General features: G+C 40.9%; 1 protein-coding gene across 2 annotated transcripts in view; it reads right to left on the bottom strand.

The window, feature by feature from the left end:
- Nucleotides 1–20,507, bottom strand: part of dnah9 (dynein, axonemal, heavy chain 9) — a 507,475-nt gene that overhangs the window by 55,659 nt on the left and 431,309 nt on the right. For both annotated transcript variants that reach the window (XM_072558306.1, XM_072558307.1), the window contains exons 63-64: nt 17,557–17,784; nt 15,461–15,652 (exon numbers count right to left, since the gene is read on the bottom strand). In XM_072558306.1, the coding sequence (XP_072414407.1) occupies nt 15,461–15,652; nt 17,557–17,784 (420 nt within the window). The remainder of the gene's footprint in view (nt 1–15,460; nt 15,653–17,556; nt 17,785–20,507) is intronic.

Raw genomic sequence — 20,507 nt, 5'->3', positions numbered from 1 at the left:
AGTGGCCAGTGTGGATCAAATTGGTGCCAACAACACACGATCCATGTGCCAACTGGGATGGATTTGCGACCTGCCACCTCACCCAACCTGTTTTGGCAATTGTGGCACTGTGTGTTGGACCTGCCTCTGGCAGAGAAACAAGAGGAATAAGGTAAACAGCTTCTATAGATTGCCACAGTTAGAAGCCAGTAACAAATGTGCCCCTTCGGCACACAGCAAGTTAGTTTGTTGTATTAATTATGCATGCTGTCTACTTAGTTAAGTGGGTAAGTGGCCACCTGAGAAGCAAATGGCATTTGCCATGCTGCCTTGATTAAGAAACATTAGGGTAGTGCTTTTGAACATTATTTTGGAACACTTTCCCTTCACAGACATAGTGAAGTCTGTAATGATTAGTATTCTTGCTGTGCTAGGAGCACTGCAGTTGTATTTCTCATTGATGTGAGACGCTTCTGAAAATATAAAGCAGTCACCAGGTAATGAAGTTGGGGGAAATCGACCTGAAATGCACTATTAGTCTGACAGAGGCAAACATACAGATTTATCATAAGTCCACAATGATTAAGAGAGGCCAATGTTACATTTTACACTTATCAACAAGCTGAATTACTTTTGTTCCAAGCTAAAAAATACAATTTTTAGAGCAGACATGCTACAAATTGTGATGGTGACAAAATAAAAAAGCATCTTCATATTCACTAGCAATACTCTGAAAGAAAGCTCTCAAAGTAGAGAAGTAAAACCTTCAGAAAATCATAAACACTATTTCAAAAGTGAATGTTTGAAAACATTGTCCACTGCGACTGCTATTTGTTCTTTCCCTTGTGTTATGTGGTTTTATTTCCATATCCATGAATTTGGGCTTAAGACAGACTGGTCAAGGAGAAAAAAAGTTCATGAACTATCTTCTTTATGACACTGCTTATTACGAATTCAGATTAGATATATAATACATGGCATTCAGGGATGTACTCTTGTTGTTACCTTAATGAAAGACTATTCATAAACTCTTTCACATAATGCAAGTCAAACAACTTCACAGATTTCTCACTTACACATGACTAGATTTCAAGTTTCTTTGTAGATCACCATGTGTTTCCCAGTAAGAAGCAGTTCCTTGACATCATCCCAACGTTACTGTAGAGCCTTTACACAATAATTTAGAATTCCAACAGTGTGGAAGCAGGCTATTCAGCTCATTGAGTCCACAATAACCCTCTGAAGAGCATCCCATCCAGATCCAACCCCCGACCCTGTAACCCTACATATTCCATGGCTAATCCGCCTGACCTATGGGCAATTTAGCAAGGCCCAGCCAACTAATCAGCTCACCTTTGGACTGTGGAAGGAACCGGAGCAACATGGGGAGAACATGCAAACTCCACAGAGACAATTGCCAAGAATAGATTTGAACCTGGGACCCTAGTGCTGTGAGACAGCAGTGCTAATCACTGAACCACCCATGCTCTTAAAGCACACTCTCTTAAAGTCAATGCCATTTGATTAAGATACAATTGCAAAGAGGATGGCTCCTGCAGTAATTTTCCCAAATTGTCATTGCCACCCAACTGTAATGGGTAGAAATTCCTATTGGTGGATTCAAGTATGAAGACTTAAGTGATTATGCAGTTTGTTATTGTAAACAATGACACTGCCAAGTTTTAAATAGATTAAAACCTTATAAAGGCACCCCTCTCCCCCAACCCCGTCACAACTATTTTCCTTTTCAAGCCTTTTAGTTGTATTATGTCTTGCACCATAGAAGTGTGGTCACTTTACTCAACCTCACTGTAGTCTCCTGAAGAAGGGTTAAGCCTGAAACATTGACTCTCTTGCTCCTCGGATACTGCCTGACCTGCTGTGCTTTTTCCAGCACCACATTCTATCGATGCTACTTTTGTCCATATAAGCGACAAGAATTGACCATTATTTGACCCAGTAAGCACTTCAGTTGGTGATGCAAGTTGAGGAAAGTCATGCTTAGGACTTTACATCCAGAACTTAATTTAGACAAAGCAGACAATGCAGTCAGTTTCTGGCCTGCCACCATTCTAACCTATTATGATCTTCTCCTGCTTCCAGGATTGTATCTGTAATAAATACTTGGACTTAGAGGTTATCTCTATCCCTTATACACAAGACTGATAAAGTACATGCTTACATCTATTTCCATTGTTATTTCCTCCTGGAACAGGTCACTGACCTGTCATCAGTAGCCATAGCTTGAGTATTGCCATTCCATATTAAGTATAGCGGGTCAGTAGAATCTCCTGCTCCTACCACTGATAATAGATGCACTGCACAGATTTGCAGTTTAATAATTTAACCTCTTTGTCTATATTATGACTGCACCTTCCACATCCATTAAGCCTGGAATTTAATTTGGACCTGGACCTTCTGGTTCAGCAGGAGGAACACTTACCTGCTCTGCTACAAAGCTTTCACACAACAAAAACACTGAACAGAAAAAACATGCAATTTTCTGATCTTCACCTCTTTCCGGTCCAAGATTGTGCTCTGTGAATTCAACAGTTCAGACTGAATCTGTTGCCGTTGTTTATCAGAATAAATGATTAAGTCCTAAATTGCCAAGGCCCATGAAGCCAACAATAGCCATAGCTGGAGAAGTTGGATATTTGCATTCATTTTTCCTTGCTCATTACTGCTGTTGTCAATCTTTTCTATGCTAAAAAGAACAAGGTCCTACTCCTCATGGTTGTTCCTGATTACATTCATAGGATGCTTTCATGCCCACCCAGGCAGAAAAGCAATAAGAAGTCATTGTAGTCTCCTCCTAAAATATTCAGAATAATATTCAGGCAATAAAAATGAAGACTCTAGATTGGGACTTAGCTAATAAGAAAAGTCATTATATTCGGCAGCATCTTCATGCAGATTTTTTTTTGTGAATTGCTGTCATAATTTGCAAAGCTGTATTTAAATTTATTAATATTCTTTACTCATGTGATGTCACACTCATTGGTGCTTATAACTTACTAATTTCTATTCAGCAGTGATGGATGTGTGAAATGTGTAAATTATTAATGATTAAAACTCACGCTTCACTTCTTAAAGAGGGCGGAGAGCTATTTGGAAGTTTAATTGCACAGTATAAATGGCTTAACTCATGCTGTCAAATTTCCCCAGTGTCCACACACAGTTGTTTTGAAACCTATTATCAGCCAAGTTCACATGAATGCCTTCAATCCCTGGTTAGTGCCTCCAATAAAGTCGGAATAAAGAATATAATGGCAGGAATTAGATATGATTTCGCATTATTCCTAGAGCTTTATAGCTTTGGAAAAAATAATTTCAATTGCTTTTCATAGTCATTGTCTAACTTGTTGTTTTTCAGTGTGTTCAATTTTGATTAGGTTCCATTTTATAGTTTGCACCTCATTTTTCACTAGAGGTCTTTGTTTAAGAATAGAGAGCAGGAATAAACAGAGGGCTTAAAAAATCTTCTCAACAAACTGTAAAATGGTGAACCATTAGCACTACAAATATGTATGAAGCAAGAAAATTTGCACAGTCAAAAAGATCCCAGAACATGACTTCATGAGCATTAGTAAGGGATCAACGCATGGGAATTATACATTATCATGTGATTGTGCTTTTAGCACAAAATCCAGTGTTTGCAATGGGCCCTTAAAAGTATAAAGCTGCCAATCTCTATGCAGGAAATTCTGGAACTAACAACAACGGGCAGCGTGGTGGTTCAGTGGTTAGCACTGCTGCCTCACAGTGCCAGGGACCTGGGTTCAATTCCCGCCTTAGGCGACTGTCTGTGTGGAGTTTGCACAATCTCCCCGTGTCTGTGAGAGTTTCCTCTGGGTGCTCTGGTTTCCTCCCACAGTCACAAAGATGTGCAGGTTAGGTGAATTGACCATGCTAAATTGCCCGTAGTGTTAGGTGCATTAGTCAGGGGTAAATGTAGGGGAATGGGTCTGGGTGGGTTGCTCTTCGGAGGGTTGGTGTGGACTTGTTGGGTCAAAGGGCCTGTTTCCACACTGTAGCGAATCTAATCAAACTGTAAAATGGTGGACGATTAGTGCTACAAATATGTATGAAGCAAGAAAGTTTACATTTAAAAGTAAAAAGCTGCCAATCTCTATGCAGGAAATTCTGGAACTAACAATTCATGGGTGATTGGAATGGGCAGGATTGGTGTCGGATGGGGGTGGGAAAGAGAAAAAGGGTGGGCAAATTTTTCAAATGGTGTAGAATTGAAGAGAAATGTTGACAAAGGATTAAAATGAATTGTATTCCTGAGTTTCTAGTTCTTTCATTTCCAAGACTGTGTTATGAAACTTTAATAGCCCAGATTGAGAGTTGCTACCATTTTAATCAGAATGAATTAATGGTATTATTTTTCAGTCTCAATCAATCACTTTTAAAAGTTCCAGTTACCTGTGAAAAGAATGAAGCCACAAGATTCCATGATTTCAAAACAGAAGAACATTTTTTTAATAACTGACACAAACACAGAAAATACTAAGTACAATCTTAGCTAACCAAATCACAACTAAAACATGAATTATCAGAGAAATTGTGATCCATTCTAAACCATAAACCACACATTCAATTTCATGGATTGGTTCATCAATCCATATCGTATAGGGGTCATCAAGATCAATCAAAATGCCCTTCAACATCAGTCCTCCTTACAAAGTATTTCAACTCCTCTCCTTCTAGGAGCTAGTCTTGACCCCAGCCAACAGCAGTACATAAATAATCATAGAAATGGTTTTCATCAAAATGGCACATGTCTGCAGAGCCTTCTCTATTCAGTCTGTATGGCACATATCCACCAATATTATCTACAAGTAACAGAAAGAGTTGGAGTAAAATATTTCAGTTTCTGGATCTGATGTCTGCCTTCCTGAGCTCACCTATACTGCAAGACTGGACTCATCAACCGAGATCAAGATTGGATGACTTGAGCTTTTCCATCTAGCCGCTAGCAGTTTCAGTCTGCCCGGTAGTTTTAGTTTCCAATCTCAGTTTCAGTTTTTAGCTTCTTTAGAAACTGAATCAGATTCTCTTCTCTGTTTCCTTTTGCAATTTACAGTGCAGATTCCATCCCAATGGTTTGTCAATTCCTCAAGGACCCAGGCTCGTGAAACCATTTCAAACACTGCTAGAAAAGTTGGATACTTGATTTCATGTTTGCTCGTGGTAGCCAATCTTTCCTACGCTAAATAAAATCTCAGGGAGTCCTTCCTCATGGTTGTTCCTAATTATATTCATATAATGCTCTGGGAAGTTTGAATACTAGGGTATTTAGGAGTGGTTCGAAAGGTGAGTTATAGAGAGTTTGGATATAAATTTAATATGATTGGAAGCCTTCCGAAAGCTGGGAACTGAAAATAATAGGGTAAGATGATTAACATGTTATCGGAACTGCCTTGACCCTTAAAGTGCATTTAAAAGATGAATAATGCTCAGTGTTTAAGTGCACATCAAATCTGTACAATACTTGCTTGTTCAGGCAAGGATACTAAGGGAAATGCAGAAAAAATGTGGAAATGTGCAATCAATGATGATTGAGTAGGAAGGTGGAAAGACTCAAGAGGCTATTATGCCTATTACTGTTTGTATGCACCATTGCAAAAAGATATAAGGCTGTGGAAAGATGGTGAAATAGAGCAATCCAATGTATCCAAGAGCTTTGAGAACAGAATGCAGTCCTCAATTGATTCTGTCTCGGCACATCAAAAACAACATGAGGTGAGGATGTAATTTAAATACCTAAATAGTGAATGGAAAAGACAAGATACAAACTATTAAACTTTTAATCTGACTCTTGAGCCAAAAACAAGAAGGGACAATGACATCAAGTGAAAAGAACAAGTTTAACACTAAACTTAGTCAACATATCTTTTGGATAAAATGAGATGCAGGAAGTAGATGATGATGATTGGAGTAACGCAAGACAGTTGAAATGGGTGAATGTTTGAGGCAAGAAGCTATGGGAATTGACCAAAGAAGGATATTTATCTGGCAGTGATCTTTTCTCTTGATTAGGAGGTTGAGAACTCAAATCCCAAAGCAATGTGAGATTTCGCCAAATATAGAATATCACCTCAGTGTAGCAAGTGCAGGAAGCAGCATTATTTAAAGAAAACATGAAACTAAGGATTCATTTCCAGCCTCGAAAGACTGGGTTTGATTATGAGTAGCCAGCATGGCTTTGAGAGTGGGAGATCACGCCTCTCAAACTTGTTAGAGTTGTTTGATGAAATAACCAGGAAAGTTGTTGAGGACAAGGCAGTAGATGTGGTCTATATGGACTTTGATAAGGTTTCAAATGGTAGGCTGCTCTGGAATGTTAGATCACATGGAATCTAGGGGGAGCTGGCAAATTGGATACAGAATTCGCTTGATGGTAGGAAGTAGAGGGTAATAGTGGAAGAATGCTTGTTGGACTGGAGGCCTGTGACTAATGGAGTGCCTCAGGGGTCGGTGCTGGGCCCATTGCTGTTTGTTATCTATATCAATAATTTGGATGAGAAAGTACAAGGCATGACAAGTACATTTGCTGATGACACTAAAATAGGCGGTAACATGGGCAGTGAGAAAGGCTATCAGAAATTGCAGCAGGACCTGATCAGCTGGGGAAGTGGGCTTTGAAATGGCAAATAGAATTTAATATAGATAAATGTGAGGTCTTGCATTTTGGAAAGTCAAATCAAGGTAGGAGCTTCATGGTGAATGGTAGGGCCTTAAGGAGTGTAATGGAACAAAAGGATCTTGGAGTTCAGGTTCACAGTTCTCTGAAAGACAAGTCACAATTAGACAGGGCAGGGAAGAAGGCTTTTGGCACACTGGCCTTCATTAGTCAGAGCACTGAGTATAGAAGTTGAGAAGTTACGTTGCAGTTATACAGGACGTTTCTGAGGCCGCACCTGGAGTATTGTGTTCAGTTTTGGTCACGTTATTATAGGAAGGACGTTATTAAACTGGAAAGAGTGCAGAAGAACTTTTCATGGATGTTGCTAGGACTCAGCTGTCTGAGTTAAAGGGAGAGGTTGGACAAGCTAGGTCTTTTTTTCTTTAGTGCGGAGGAAACTGAGGAAGGGCTTTATCGAGGTGTATAACATCATGAGAGGCGTGGATAGGTTGAATGCACTCAGTCTTTTTCCCAGGGTTGGGGAATCGAGGACTAGAGGCCATCAGTTTAAGGTCAGAGGGGAAAGAATAAAAGGGAAGCTGAGGGGCAGCTTTTTTACACAGAGAGTGGTACACATACAGAATGAGCTTTGGTTGAGGCAAGTACATTGAAAGGCATTTGGACAAATACATGGATAGGAAAGGATAAGAAGTGGACAAAGTGCAAGGGTTAGCATGGACAAGTTTGGGCCAAAGGGCCTGTCTCCGTGCTGTAGAACTCTATGACTGCATCAATTGATTGTAAAATGAATTCCACAGTTCTGATTACAGAGGAATAGACAGTTAGGTCCAGAATCATGACTGGTTGCTGCCTGGCCCCCTGTTTGCTCTTGGATCTCGATAAAATTTCATTGAAATATGTGGTCAAAGACAGAAATGTTAATGATGATCCCATTGTACAGTGGCTACACATGCCATAATCCCTCCACACACCACAAACCAGCAGTGAGACCGATTCAAATCACTCATGCACATTCCTTCCTTTGCAGGCAGTACACCACCTGTGTGCTGTCTATGAACTTGTATGAATCATGTGCGCATAAAACACACTGTTGAACCACTGCATCCTCAGCAGAGGGACCATATTTGTATGAGGCTAGGACCACTCAAAGCTAGCTTGCATTTCTTAAAAGATAAGATGAAGTTCTGGCTAGAGTTGGTACTGAAACTATTTGTGGAAGTCAGTCAGATGGGCAGGAGTGAATTATGGTGCAACACGGGAGACAGCAGCTGATAAAGTTCCTCATATTGCATAGATACAGTGAAGGAGCTAGAGAGAAGGGTAGATATATTTGGCCTTTGAAATACACTTTGTGAAGGAAGTGGCACTCGCCTAATACAGAGAACAATGCCATGAGCCAAGTTCCACTACCACATACCGCATAAAGGAATACATTATAAAAAATGAAATGTTGCTGAATTTGGCTTGAATCTCACATTGAGAGATCCACCCAGAGAGAGGGAGAGAGTTTTAAACAGTGAGTACAGAAATATAATTCTAATGCTGTAATTTCGGGGTTAGGATGTCAGCAATGACATTTTCTGAAACTCAAAAGAAATTACTGCCGGATATCCATCATTCTCCAGATAATTGACTCAATATGTGTTTCAACAGCAGTTTGTGACATTCAGTGGTACACAGGAAGTTATTCTAAAACTGTGATAATTACAAATTCCACCCCCAGTCCTGAAGAAGGGTTACACCCGAAATTTCGACTTTGTTACATCCTGATGCTGCCTGGCTTGCTGCGTTCCTCCAGCCTCCTGCCTATCTACGTTGACTTGGTTCAAGCCAGCACAGGATGCATTCACTTGTGCGGTTTATGTTAATATGCTTTCCACATCAGCAGATTGTTTCTACTCTCAAGGTTCCTGACACCCATTCCCTGTGAATTTCTACTGAGCCAACACAACAAAGATATCTTGCAGTGATGTTAGTAGCATATTAAAAGACCAAAGTACAAGCAGCTGCAACCTTGTTACTGGGAGAGGACTTTTTTCAGATGACTCATCCTTGTTTCAATATTATCAAGACAGAAAGAAGCAGCTGTTGGAAGTGTAAAAGCAGCATACCTTGCAGATATATACACAGGAGATACATTTCTACAAACTATAAAGGATTATCTTCTCTGAGAAACAATTAATCTTCAGACTAATGGCATCAACAACATTTTAAACAGTAATAGCTAAACTACATTGAGTAGCTTAGTAATAAAAACATTAGGCTAGTGATTATGTTATTTGGATAATACTTCAGAGGAGGCAAAATCACATATTAACATTGCATGTTGAGAATTTCAAAAATTAAAAAATAAAAAAAGACTACTATCTGTAAAACTGACCATGAAGCTATGTGTGGATTGTAAAAACAAAATTAGCTCGCTGTTGTCCTTTAAAGAGAGAAACCTGTCATCTTTACTCAATCTGACACCTATGTAATTTAAGTGTCATTCAAAGTGGCCTCAAAAGACATTGGTTGCAACAAGGTCCATTGCGTCTCTCAGGACAACTCAAACTGAGCAATAAATGCCAATCGTTCCGGTGACATCCGCACCCTGGGAAGAATTATTATTTTAATCTGACTAAGTGCACTGACCGAAGGCAGTAGAAGTAGCCTGCTCCAGTTGACCTTGGCATATGAGTGTGCAATGTTGACAGTGTGTTGCTGGAAAAGCACAGCAGGAAGGGGTCCGGCCTGAAACGTCGATTTTCCTGCTCATCTGATGCTGCCTGATCTGCAGTGCTTTTCCAGCAACACACTCTCAACTCTGATCTCCAGCATCTGCACACCTCACTGTCCCCTAAGTGAGTGTGCAAGGCCAATCAGGACCACCATGTGGCTGGATAAATCCTGCCATGATTCACTTTTCTACCTGGGTCGACTGGGTCTATTTGGACTCAGTTGGATGAGGAAACCATTCAGGAAGCTCATGAGAAGCATTTCTTTGCATAATAGCAATCACATACAAGTTACATGAATAGATAGACCTTGCCACTAAGAATATGAAGAGCTCTGAATGTTCCACCTGTTTTCTGCAAGATCCTAAGCTGTTCTGCCCCTTCCCATCCAAAGTCCTTATGGCATCGTCAGACTGGGAGTCCTCCGCATTAACCCTTTCAGAGCCATCACTTTATATAAGATACCTTAGGATCCTTATACTAGCAAGAGTAAGAAATGTCAGGATTCTTGCTCATTGAAGATGTGTGTACGTTGTGTGGGAACCAGATCAGGTTCTGCACCATTCCATTCACAATGTTGTCACTGTTACAATACCTGTCTAGGCAAGCCGAAGAAATATTTATAGACATTTAAAGGCAGAACCTTCCCCAAAATATAAAATCACTAGATCAAAATAACCCTAAACCATGGACATAATCTCAAACTGTAAAACACGTACCTCAACACAGCATGTAGAGGTGAGCTATCCTGATAAGAGAAAGCTAATTGTAATGTTGACAAAATTTTGAGGTGAACTCTGATTCATTGAAAAACTGGAAGGAACATTTATAACAGAAGATGTTGCAGGGTAACTGCTAATGCTTAATGCAATTCGAGGCTTGGAAGAGCCTTAATCATAAACTATAGGATAGAAAGAGCATTCATACATCACTCAATGAGCTTGTCAGATGAGGAGCAGTTGAGGACTCGGGGTCTGTACTCAGTCAAGTTTAGAAGGATAAGAGGGAACTTTATTGAAACTTACAGAATCCCGAGAAGCCTCAATAGAGTGAACGTGAGGAAGATGTTTCCAGAATTAGAAGAGATTCGGAACCGAGGGCACAGCCAGAGGGAAGGGGCGATCCTTTAGATGAGGAGAAATTTCTTCAGCCAGAGGGTGGTGAGTCTGTGGAATTCATTGCCCAGGGAGGCTGTTGGGGTGAGTGCATCAAATGTTTTTAAGACAGAAATAGATAGGTTCTTGATTGGTAAGGGGATTAAAGGTAACAGGGAAAAGGCAGAAGAATCAGGATGATTCTTCAATCAGCCATGACTGAATGGTGGAGCAGACTTGATGGCCAGCTGGCTTAATTCTGCTCCTCTATCTTATAGTCTTATGGTATAATCCTGAAACCGGGGATAACCCACAATAGGCTATGGATTGTCTTCTTTCCTGTGGTGAAACAACATTATGTCCATGCAGTCTTGTGTAGATTAAGGATTAAACAAAGGATTAGAAGAGGTGTTAAACACCAGATGGATCAACAAGGTGATAGCAAGAGACATATTTGTGATATGAATTATCATAAAAAGAGCATAATATGAGAATGTGTTTACTGCGATCAGGAGGAGGAATTCGGAGTCCAGTCACCTCTGAATCCAGGTCCAAATTCAAAACCAGTAACAATCAGTACAAAGTAGGGCCTCCCTCCCACCCTCCTCCTCTAACCTAAATTAAAAGTCCACAGACTTACCCCAAAAAGAGGGACAAAGGAAGTTCCTGTGGATTGAAGAGTGAGGCTTTAGCTCAGGAGTCTTTGACAAGAAGGTTGAGTGAAGTGATTACGCCACAGTTGAAGAGGGTGAAGACATGTCTGCCAAGCTGGTTCAGTATGCTACGTGCTTGATGTGGGAGGTCAAGATTCTGGTGTGTCTGGCTCATATAAGTGTGGAAAGTGTGTGCACGTTCAGCGACTGAAAAAGCATTTTGCAGCACTGATGAAAGAACTCGAGGACCTTAGGCTCATCCAAGAGAATGAGATCTTTCTGGACAAGACCTTCAGTGAGGTTATTACACCAACCATACCAGAAGAGAGCAGACGATGAGGAAGGCAGAGAGGAGACAGGTGCAAGAGACCCCGGAGGAAGTACCTGTCAGGAACAAGTTGAATCTTTTGGAAACAGTAGAGAAAGATGACACTGCCAGTCCGCGAGGCGGCCAGGTCTGTCAATCAAAAGTTGGCATGGAGACAGAGCGGAAGAGTCGGACATCGCACAGAGCCGTGGTAGTAAGGGACTCCATAGTGAGAGGAACTGACCGGGGTTTTTGTGGCAGCAGACAGGACTTAAGGATGGTGTGTTGCCTTCCTGGTGCCAGGGTTAAAGACATCACAGACAGAGTGCAGGAAATCCTCAAGGATGAAGGTGAAGAGCCAGAGGTGGTGGTACATGTCGGCACAACTGATGATGGGAAGAAGAGGAGGAACATACTACAGCGGGACTTCGGAGAACTAGGAAGGCGGCTGACAAGCAGGACATCCAGGGTGGTTATCTCTGGTTTGCTTTCAATTCCTCAGGCTGGTGAGGCCAGAAACAGGGAGATAATGGACTTGAACGTGTGGCTGGGGAACTGGTGCAGGAAGCAAGGATTTAAATTCTTGGATCACTGGGGTATGTTTTGTGGTAAGCATAAATTCTATAAGAGAGACAGTTTTCACCTTAATAAGTTAGGGACCAGCATTCTGGCAGGCAGGTTTGCTACTGCAACACAGCTACGTTTAAACTAAGTAGCGGGGGGAGGGGACAAACTGGATGTTTAAGAAGGAAATTGGAGGGAAAATTAGAACAAGGGAAGTCAAGAAAGACAACAGTATCACTGAGGCAGAAAACCCAAAAAGGGATCATGCTGTAAGGTTGAGTGAAATAGGAGTTGATGGGAAGGGTGAGGGCAGTAACAAATTAAAAATACTATACATGAATGCACGAAGCATTAGAAATAAGATGGATGAGCTTGAGGCTCTTTTGGAAATTGGCAGATACGATATTGTGGGGATAACTGAGACGTGGCTTCAAGTGGACAGGGCCTGGGAAATGAATATTCAAGGCTGCATGTGCTATCGTAAGGACAGACTGACAGGCAGAGGGGGGGGGGTGGCCATGTTGGTAAGGGATGATATTCAGTCCCTTGTGCAGGGGGACCTAGAATCAGGGGATGTAGAGTCAGTGTGGATACAGCTGAGAAACACTAAGGGTAAAAAGGCGCTCTTGGGAGTTATCTACAAGCCCCCAAACAGTAGTCTGGATGTCAGATGTAAGTTAAATCAGGAGCTGAAATTGGCCTGTCGCAAAGATGTCACTACAATTGTTATGGGGGATTTCAACATGCAGGTAAACTGGGAGAATCAGGATGGTATTGAACCTCAAGAAAGAGACTTTGTGGAGTGCCTCAGAGATGGATTCTTAGAACAGCTGGTGCTGGACCCAACCAGGGAGAAGCCAATTCTGGATCAGGTATTGTGCAACAAACCAGAATTGGTCAGGGACCTTGAAGTGAAGGAGCCATTGGGAAGCAGTGACCATAATACAATAAGCATCAATCTGCAATTTGAGAGGGAGAGGGTACAATCGCAAGTGACAATATTTCTGTTGAATAAAGGGAACTATAGAGCTATGAGGGAGGAGCTGGCCAAAGTTCAATGGTGCAATACCTTAACAGGAATGAAGTGGAGGAACAATGGCGGTTATTTCTGCGTATAATGCAGAAGTTGCAGGATCAGTTCATTCCAAAAAGGAAAAAAGATCCTAGGAGGAGGCATGGGTGGCCTTGGCTGACGAGGGAAGTTAAGAAACATATAAAGTTAAAAGAGAAAAAGTACAACATAGCAAAAATAAGTTGGAAAACGGAGGACTGGGAAGCTTTTAAAGAACAACAAAGGATTACTAAGAAGGAAATACGCAGAAAAAAAAATGAAGTACAAAGGTAAACTGGCCAATAATATAAAGGAGGAAAGTAAAAGTCTTTTTAGGTATGTGAAAGGCAAAAAAATGGTTAAGATTAAAATTGGGCCCTTGAAGACAGAAACAGGGGGATATATTACGGGGAACAAAGAAATGGCAGAAGAATTCAATTGGTACTTCAGATCTGTGTTCACTGGGGAAGACACAAGCAATCTTCCTGAGGTAACAGTGGCTGAAGGACCTGAACTTAACGGAATTTATATTTGCCAGGAATTGGTGTTGGAGAGACTGTTAGGTCTGAAGGTTGATAAGTCCCCAGGGCCTGATGGTCTACATCCCAGGGTACTGATGGAGGTGGCTCAAGAAATCATGGATGCGTTGGTGATTATTTTCCAGAGTTCGATAGATTTGGGATCAGTTCCTGCGGATTGGAGGATGGCTAATGTTGTACCACTTTTTAAGAAAGGTGGGAGAGAGAAAGCAGGAAATTATAGACCAGTTAGTCTGACCTCAGTGGTGGGAAAGATGCTGGAGTCTATTATAAAGGATGAAATTACGACACATCTGGGTAGTAGTAACAGGATAGGTCAGAGTCAGCATGGATTTATGAAGGAGAAATCATGCTTGACTAATCTTCTGGAATTTTTTGAGGATGTAACTCTGAAGATGGACGAGGGAGATCCAGTAGATGTAGTGTACCTGGACTTTCAGAAAGCTTTTGATAAATTCCCACATAGGAGGTTAGTGAGCAAAATTAGGGCGCATGGTATTGGGGGCAAAGTACTAACTTGGATTGAAAGTTGGTTAGCTGATAGGAAACAAAGAGTAGTGATAAACGGCTCCATTTCGGAATGGCAGGCAGTGACCAATGGGGTACCAGGGATCAATGCTGGGACCGCAGCTTTTTACAATATATGTTAATGATATAGAAGATGGTATTAGTAAGAACATTAGCAAATTTGCTGATGATACTAAGCTGGGTGGCAGGGTGAAATGTGAGGAGGATGTTAGGAGATTACAGGGTGACCTGGACAAGTTAGGTGAGTGGTCAAATGCATGGCAGATGCAGTTTAATATGGATAAATGTACAGTTATCCACTTTGGTGGCAAGAACAGGAAGGTAGATTACTACCTAAATGGAATCAATTTAGGTAAAGGGGCAGTACAAAGAGATCTGGGTGTTCTTGTACACCAGTCAATGAAGGTAAGCATGCAGGTACAGCAGGTAGTGAAGAAGGCTAATAGCATGCTGGCCTTCATAACAAGAGGGATTGAGTATAGAAGCAAAGAGGTTTTTCTGCAGCTGTACAGGGCCCTGGTGAGACCACACCTGGAGTACTGTGTGCAGTTCTGGTCTCCAAATTTGAGGAAAGACGTTCTGGCTATTGAGGGAATGTAGCGTCGGTTCACGAGGTCAATTCCTGGAATGGCGGGACTACCTTACGCTGAAAGACTGGAGTGACTGGGCTTGTATACCCTTGAGTTTAGAAGACTGAGAGGGGATCAAGGGTTATGGAGATAAGGCAGGAACAGAATACTGATTAAGGATGATCAGCCATGATCATATTGAATGGTGGTGCAGGCTCGAAGGGCAGAATGGCCTACTCCTGCACCTATTGTCTATAAAAAAAAATAGCTGCAGAGGCAATTCTAAGTTTTAATCAAATCATAGAGCAGCATGTATTGGCGGAGTTCTTAAATTGCATTCAAATCGCAGAGGGATCTGAACTATGGTAATTTGTGTTAGTTTCAGTTAACCTTTTCCAGAATTTCACAGAAATCCCCAATACAGTTACAGGACGATTCATCTTGAAATCAAAGAACTATTGTGAGGGGGTTAGGGGGAGGGAATGAAATCCATACTAAGTGTGGCCTGCAGCAACTGTCAAAGTCTGTGGCTAAAATAGACCAAAAGAAAATCAATAAAGAAAAAGAACATATGGCTGCGAGTTCTTCTGGTGTGCATCTGTCTAAAATGAATGAACTCTGGCATTTATGTAGTGTCTTTTAAGACCACACAATATCACAACAACTTTACAATCGACAATGTACTTCTCCAGTATAATCACTAATGTATGAAATGCAGCAACCAATTTCAATCCAAGTATGACAGGACAACATTCTGTTTGCACAACATATTATTTCCATGCACTCACAGCATTCACACCTTACCTTTGCATTTGCCTCCAGGTAGTTGTACAGCACATTGACCGAAATGGTGAGGTCACCTGTGTTGAATGGGTAAGAACGATTCCAACCCTGAGGCCCAAATTTGCGTCTCTCTGCCACAACTGCATGGAAATAGCAAAGAGCGAAGAGAATGCTCTTGAACTCATTCTCACGAGCACACATCTCTAGTGTGTCCTGGGAGATAAAGAACACAAATACCTATTCACTGGACATGGAATACTTGCTAGAAATTTGCATTTTTTTTCCCTACTTCGCAAATGATAGAATTGGCTTTAACAGATATGTTGTCATACTAATGCAGTCAAGTTCAAGTGGTACCTCCTCAGAAAGACACAAATTATTTTGCATATGTATTTTTCAAATAGCTTTACAGTAATACAGAATTAATTATTTTGTAATGCAATCTGGGAAAGAATTATCTTACACTTTTCTGAGTCAGTTACAGATAACAAGCCTTCCTTAATTCGGGATAATAACCCCAATAATAAAGTTCACTCGACTCAAACACCTGTCAAATATAAACATGTTCTTAAACTTTGAGATTTTTTTTCATTCCATGATTGAAGTGGAGGGACCTGCTGCCTGATTAACAAGTCACAAATATTAAGAAACCAAAATACAATACTTCTGCTTTGATTTTTTTTAAAAAAAGATTATAGTTATGCTACCTTCTTCCTGGTGTTGGCATGTATTTAAAGGAAAAAAAAAAGCTTATCAGTGGAAGCTTGATTGAAATACATAAAATGGCATCTCATTTATAGCATTCAGTATGAACCCAGCAGCTCTCAAAAATAAGGAAACACAGATCTACCTTTTTGGCAACTTTTCCCAGTCAAAATAAACATGAAAACAATAGAGATCTCAACCTACAAAGCAGTTGGATTGAATGTATTTCCCAGTAAATAAAGTGTTAAACAAATACATATGATCACCTGTACATCCGGACTTAACATAGGGATCCTCTTGCCGTCAGGCAGAGAGTAAAAACCAGCGAGGTTACTTTCCTGCTCATGGTGTAGTAGCTCAGGAGGATAAATGTGTATATGTGCACAGGATCAGATTTGGTTCTAAGATTTTGTACAGTGTCAGTGCTCAATATTGACATTCTCGGAACAGAGCAATAGGACACTGGAGGATACATGCTTCTGTGAAACCATGGCCCATCACAAGTCGGTATTATTAGGAGAGTAGTTGAGAGAACTGGAAGGTCAACCATTAAGCAAGGATGAGCTAAACTCAGAAGGAGCAGTAAAACATGGATAATGGAGATTTTGACCTCAAACATTGTGTCTTCAATGCTGGAGAAAGTTATCATTGTTCATTATAGCACAAAAAAAACTGCAATTTTCTCAATGGAAATGGCAGCACGGTGGCTCAGTGGTTAGCACTGCTGCCTCATAGCATCAGGGACCTGGTTTCAATTCCAGCCTCAGGTGACTCTCTGTATGGAATTTGCATATTCTCCCTGCATGTGTTTCCTCCGGGTGCTCCGGTTTCCTCCCACAATTCAAAGATGTGCAGGTCAGGTGAATTGGCTGCGCTAAATTGCCCACTGTGTTCAGGGATGTGTAAAATAGGTGCATTCATCAGGGGTAAATGTAGAGTAATAGGGTAGGCTCTGGATGGGTTACTCTTCAGAGGGTCGGTGTGGACCTGTTGGGCCGAAGGGCCTGTTTCCACAACGTAGGGATTCTTCTTCCATTCTATAAAGCTATACAAGTCATAACGTGTAAAATTGACAGATTCTCAAATATAGTAACATGCATTGTCACACTGCTAGTCACATTTGGCGTTGTCACATTCTTTAATTGAACTTATACAGTGGAATGTGATTGCACTAATTTAACATTTTAATACTGTGGAATATGTTTGCAGCTGCTAATCATATTGACATGCTTAGGTGAGTTCTCTGAAGCGTGTCTTGATGAGATGTAATACTATTGCGATTTCTGGGGCAAATAAAATACATAATAGAGTTCAATAAAATGTTTTTATTCTGGAATCTCAAATTAAGCGGAAAGAAATCACTTTTGCAATCAAGCAAGAAAAAGATTCACAGTATGTAAACTCGTAAATACCTGACTGAAGTTATCCAAGGCCTTGTGCAAGTTAGCATGCATCCCAGTTGGTGGTTCATTGGTGATCTTGATGGAGTTCTCCAGGATCCCCTGAGGGATGATGTGGCCGTCAGGTGAGGGAGCTGGCTCTGCACTGATGAAGACACGGAAATTCTCATGGCTGCCCTCGCTATGCTGCTCCATTTTCTTCTCCAGAATACTGAGCCACTTCGCCACCAGATGGATATTCTGAACAGGAACAAGTTGAATCAGCTGATGGGAATTTTAAGCTAATATTTGCACAGCTAATGAAAATAAGGCAGCTATGCTGATGTTGGCTCAGTTTTCCCTGGTATTCTGTTTACACTTGGTTTATTTGGACACTCGAGAAAAGGACTGATTTCAAACTGCCCAGCTAATTACTCACTTGAACAATGCTGCAGTACAAATAGGATGTAGCTAAAAACAAACATTTTAAAGTAAATCTTGGGGAGCACAGTGGTTAGCACTGCTGCCTCACAGCGCCAGAGACCCGGGTTCAATTCCCGCCTCAGGCGACTGACTGTGTGGAGTTTGCACGTTCTCCCCGTGTCTGCGTGGGTTTCCTCCAGGTGCTCCGGTTTCCTCCCACAGTCCAAAGATGTGCAGGTCAGGTGAATTGGCCATGCTAAATTGCCTGTAAATGTAGGGGTATGGCTGGGTTGCGCTTCGGCGGGTCAGTGTGGACTTGCTGGGCTAAAGGGCCTATTTCCACACTGTAATGTAATCTAATCTAATCTTTCTTATATGTTTTCCTCCTCATCTCTCTTGTCCCTTGCTGTTTGCTCTTGAACCTTCACCTTGGCCTGTGCTGACTAACTATTGGTCAAGGCTGAACAAATTTTCAACAGCTGATCTTAACCGCATACCAGAGCCACCAACATTGAGCGAATGCTTCAGAATAGACTTTAAGTCACAGTTCATTTAGTTACAAGTTTGCCTTTATGAAAAATCAAATTTATCTCAGAGCTCCAAACTGCATTATTACTTGTGCTGGAGGTGATAACCAAGTTTCATTAAAATATTATTTTCTCTAAACTATTTTTCCATTCTTTATTTCACTTAATGATGCATCCGACCATCGGATCAGAGTGTAGTTTACTTGTGAGGGAACCAGAGATAGGAGAACATTATTGACAGGGTATCTACAGCAACACTGAAGTAACACCACACATTCCCCATCCCACAAAGATGTATACCACAGGACAACTCTCATAGGTTCCTGGTTTCAATCTTTATATGTAGGAGAAGGTCACTGTTAAGGTACACAGCACCAGATTAAAGCCATTTAGTGAAGCAGACACTGAACTTTTCCTTGATAGTGAGTTTATTTACAAGATACGTTATTAATGTCCGCCTCCTAATTACTATCTCCCTCCACTCCCAGTGGTATGTTTTTATACCCACTTGAACAACCAGGTAGTCATATAAACAAAGACTCAGTTGTTTAAAGCAATAATGTAAAAAAAATTAAAGAAAATATAACTCCATTAAAACATTTTGCTCTAGAAGATATCTACTATGTATAGCATGATGGTTCTCAATTTGATTCTCTTAAGCAGGTCCCATTAGCAAAATCTTGTTTACTGCAATACTAGCATCCCAGGAAAGACACAAAGTTTGAAGTATTGCCATTGGTTGAAGGGCCTGTCATATGTGCCAGCGGATGATTCTGATATAGAATACAAGACGTTAACTCTAATACTTGGTACCATGACTACTTACTTGACTAGACACTGGGAACGATATGCAGGAAACTACCCATGAATGTGTTGCCATGTTTCTGATATTTACTAATTAGGGTGCAAGGATATGATTTTCAAATGAGATATAAGCTGGGTAATGAGATGATCATGGTAAAAACAATGACTGCAGATGCTGAAAACCAAATACTGGATTAGTGGTGCTGGAAGAGCACAGCAGTTCAGGCAGCATCCAACGAGCAGCTGCTCGTTGGATGCTGCCTGAACTGCTGTGCTCTTCCAGCACCACTAATCCAATGAGATGATCATGTCTGACATACTGAACACATTACCCAACCCACCCAGAGACCATGATATTTCTCTTTATCTACACACTGACACTCTAGACTACAAAGTTGAAGATTTTCTAAAGGTTGACCTGTTATGTTTCGGCCAGAAACTGTATGAGCAGTTGCAATCTGCAGCTGCTGAAGATGAGCAACTATGTAAGTTGCAAAAGATTATTATCCAAGGATGGCCTGATAGTATGAAAGAAGTACCTGAGAAAATTTGTTCATTTTGGCCTTACACAAACTAACTAGGCATATCACAAAAAGTAATTTTCAAGGGAAAACAAATCCTAATACTAAAAGCATTACCCTGAGATGTCATGTCTATGTTACACCAAGGACACACGGGCATTGAATGCTCAAGACAATTGGCAACACATGCCTAGATAAAATTATATATATCTATTTGGGATTATCTTTAGCCTTTGGAAAAAGGGGGATGTTATTTCTTACTGTCAGTATGTTAGTACACCTTTATGAGACACAGTGTGTTAACATATCTTGAAAAGACCTGCTTTTGATATCATCATAGCAAGTGATTAGAAACTGCATCAGCAGAAACAATTAGATCACTTGAAATCCAATTACTAATCTGGACATGTTTGCCACTAAGTTCAAACGCAGGTAAACCAACCTCAGGGGAAAAAAAAACCTAACCGAACTGCAGATGCTGGAAATCAGAAACAAAAACAGAAATTGCTGGAAAAGCTGAGCAGCATTCACGAAGAGAAATCAGAGTTAACCTTTCCAGTTAAGTGACCCTTCATCAGAACTCAGGTTTTGTAAACCATTCTCAGATTCACCACCCAAAAAGCTGAGCACTTTGTCCCAGAGGTGAGGGAAATTGGAGCATCTCCCACACATTCTCTTTATGTGCTGATGTGGAAACTCAAACAAAAAA

This window comes from Chiloscyllium punctatum, chromosome 39, assembly GCF_047496795.1.
Source record: "Chiloscyllium punctatum isolate Juve2018m chromosome 39, sChiPun1.3, whole genome shotgun sequence".
Classification (NCBI taxonomy): Eukaryota; Metazoa; Chordata; class Chondrichthyes; order Orectolobiformes; family Hemiscylliidae; genus Chiloscyllium; species Chiloscyllium punctatum.
Note: the sequence above shows the minus strand (reverse complement) of the source record. Positions and strands in the feature narration are given on the sequence as shown.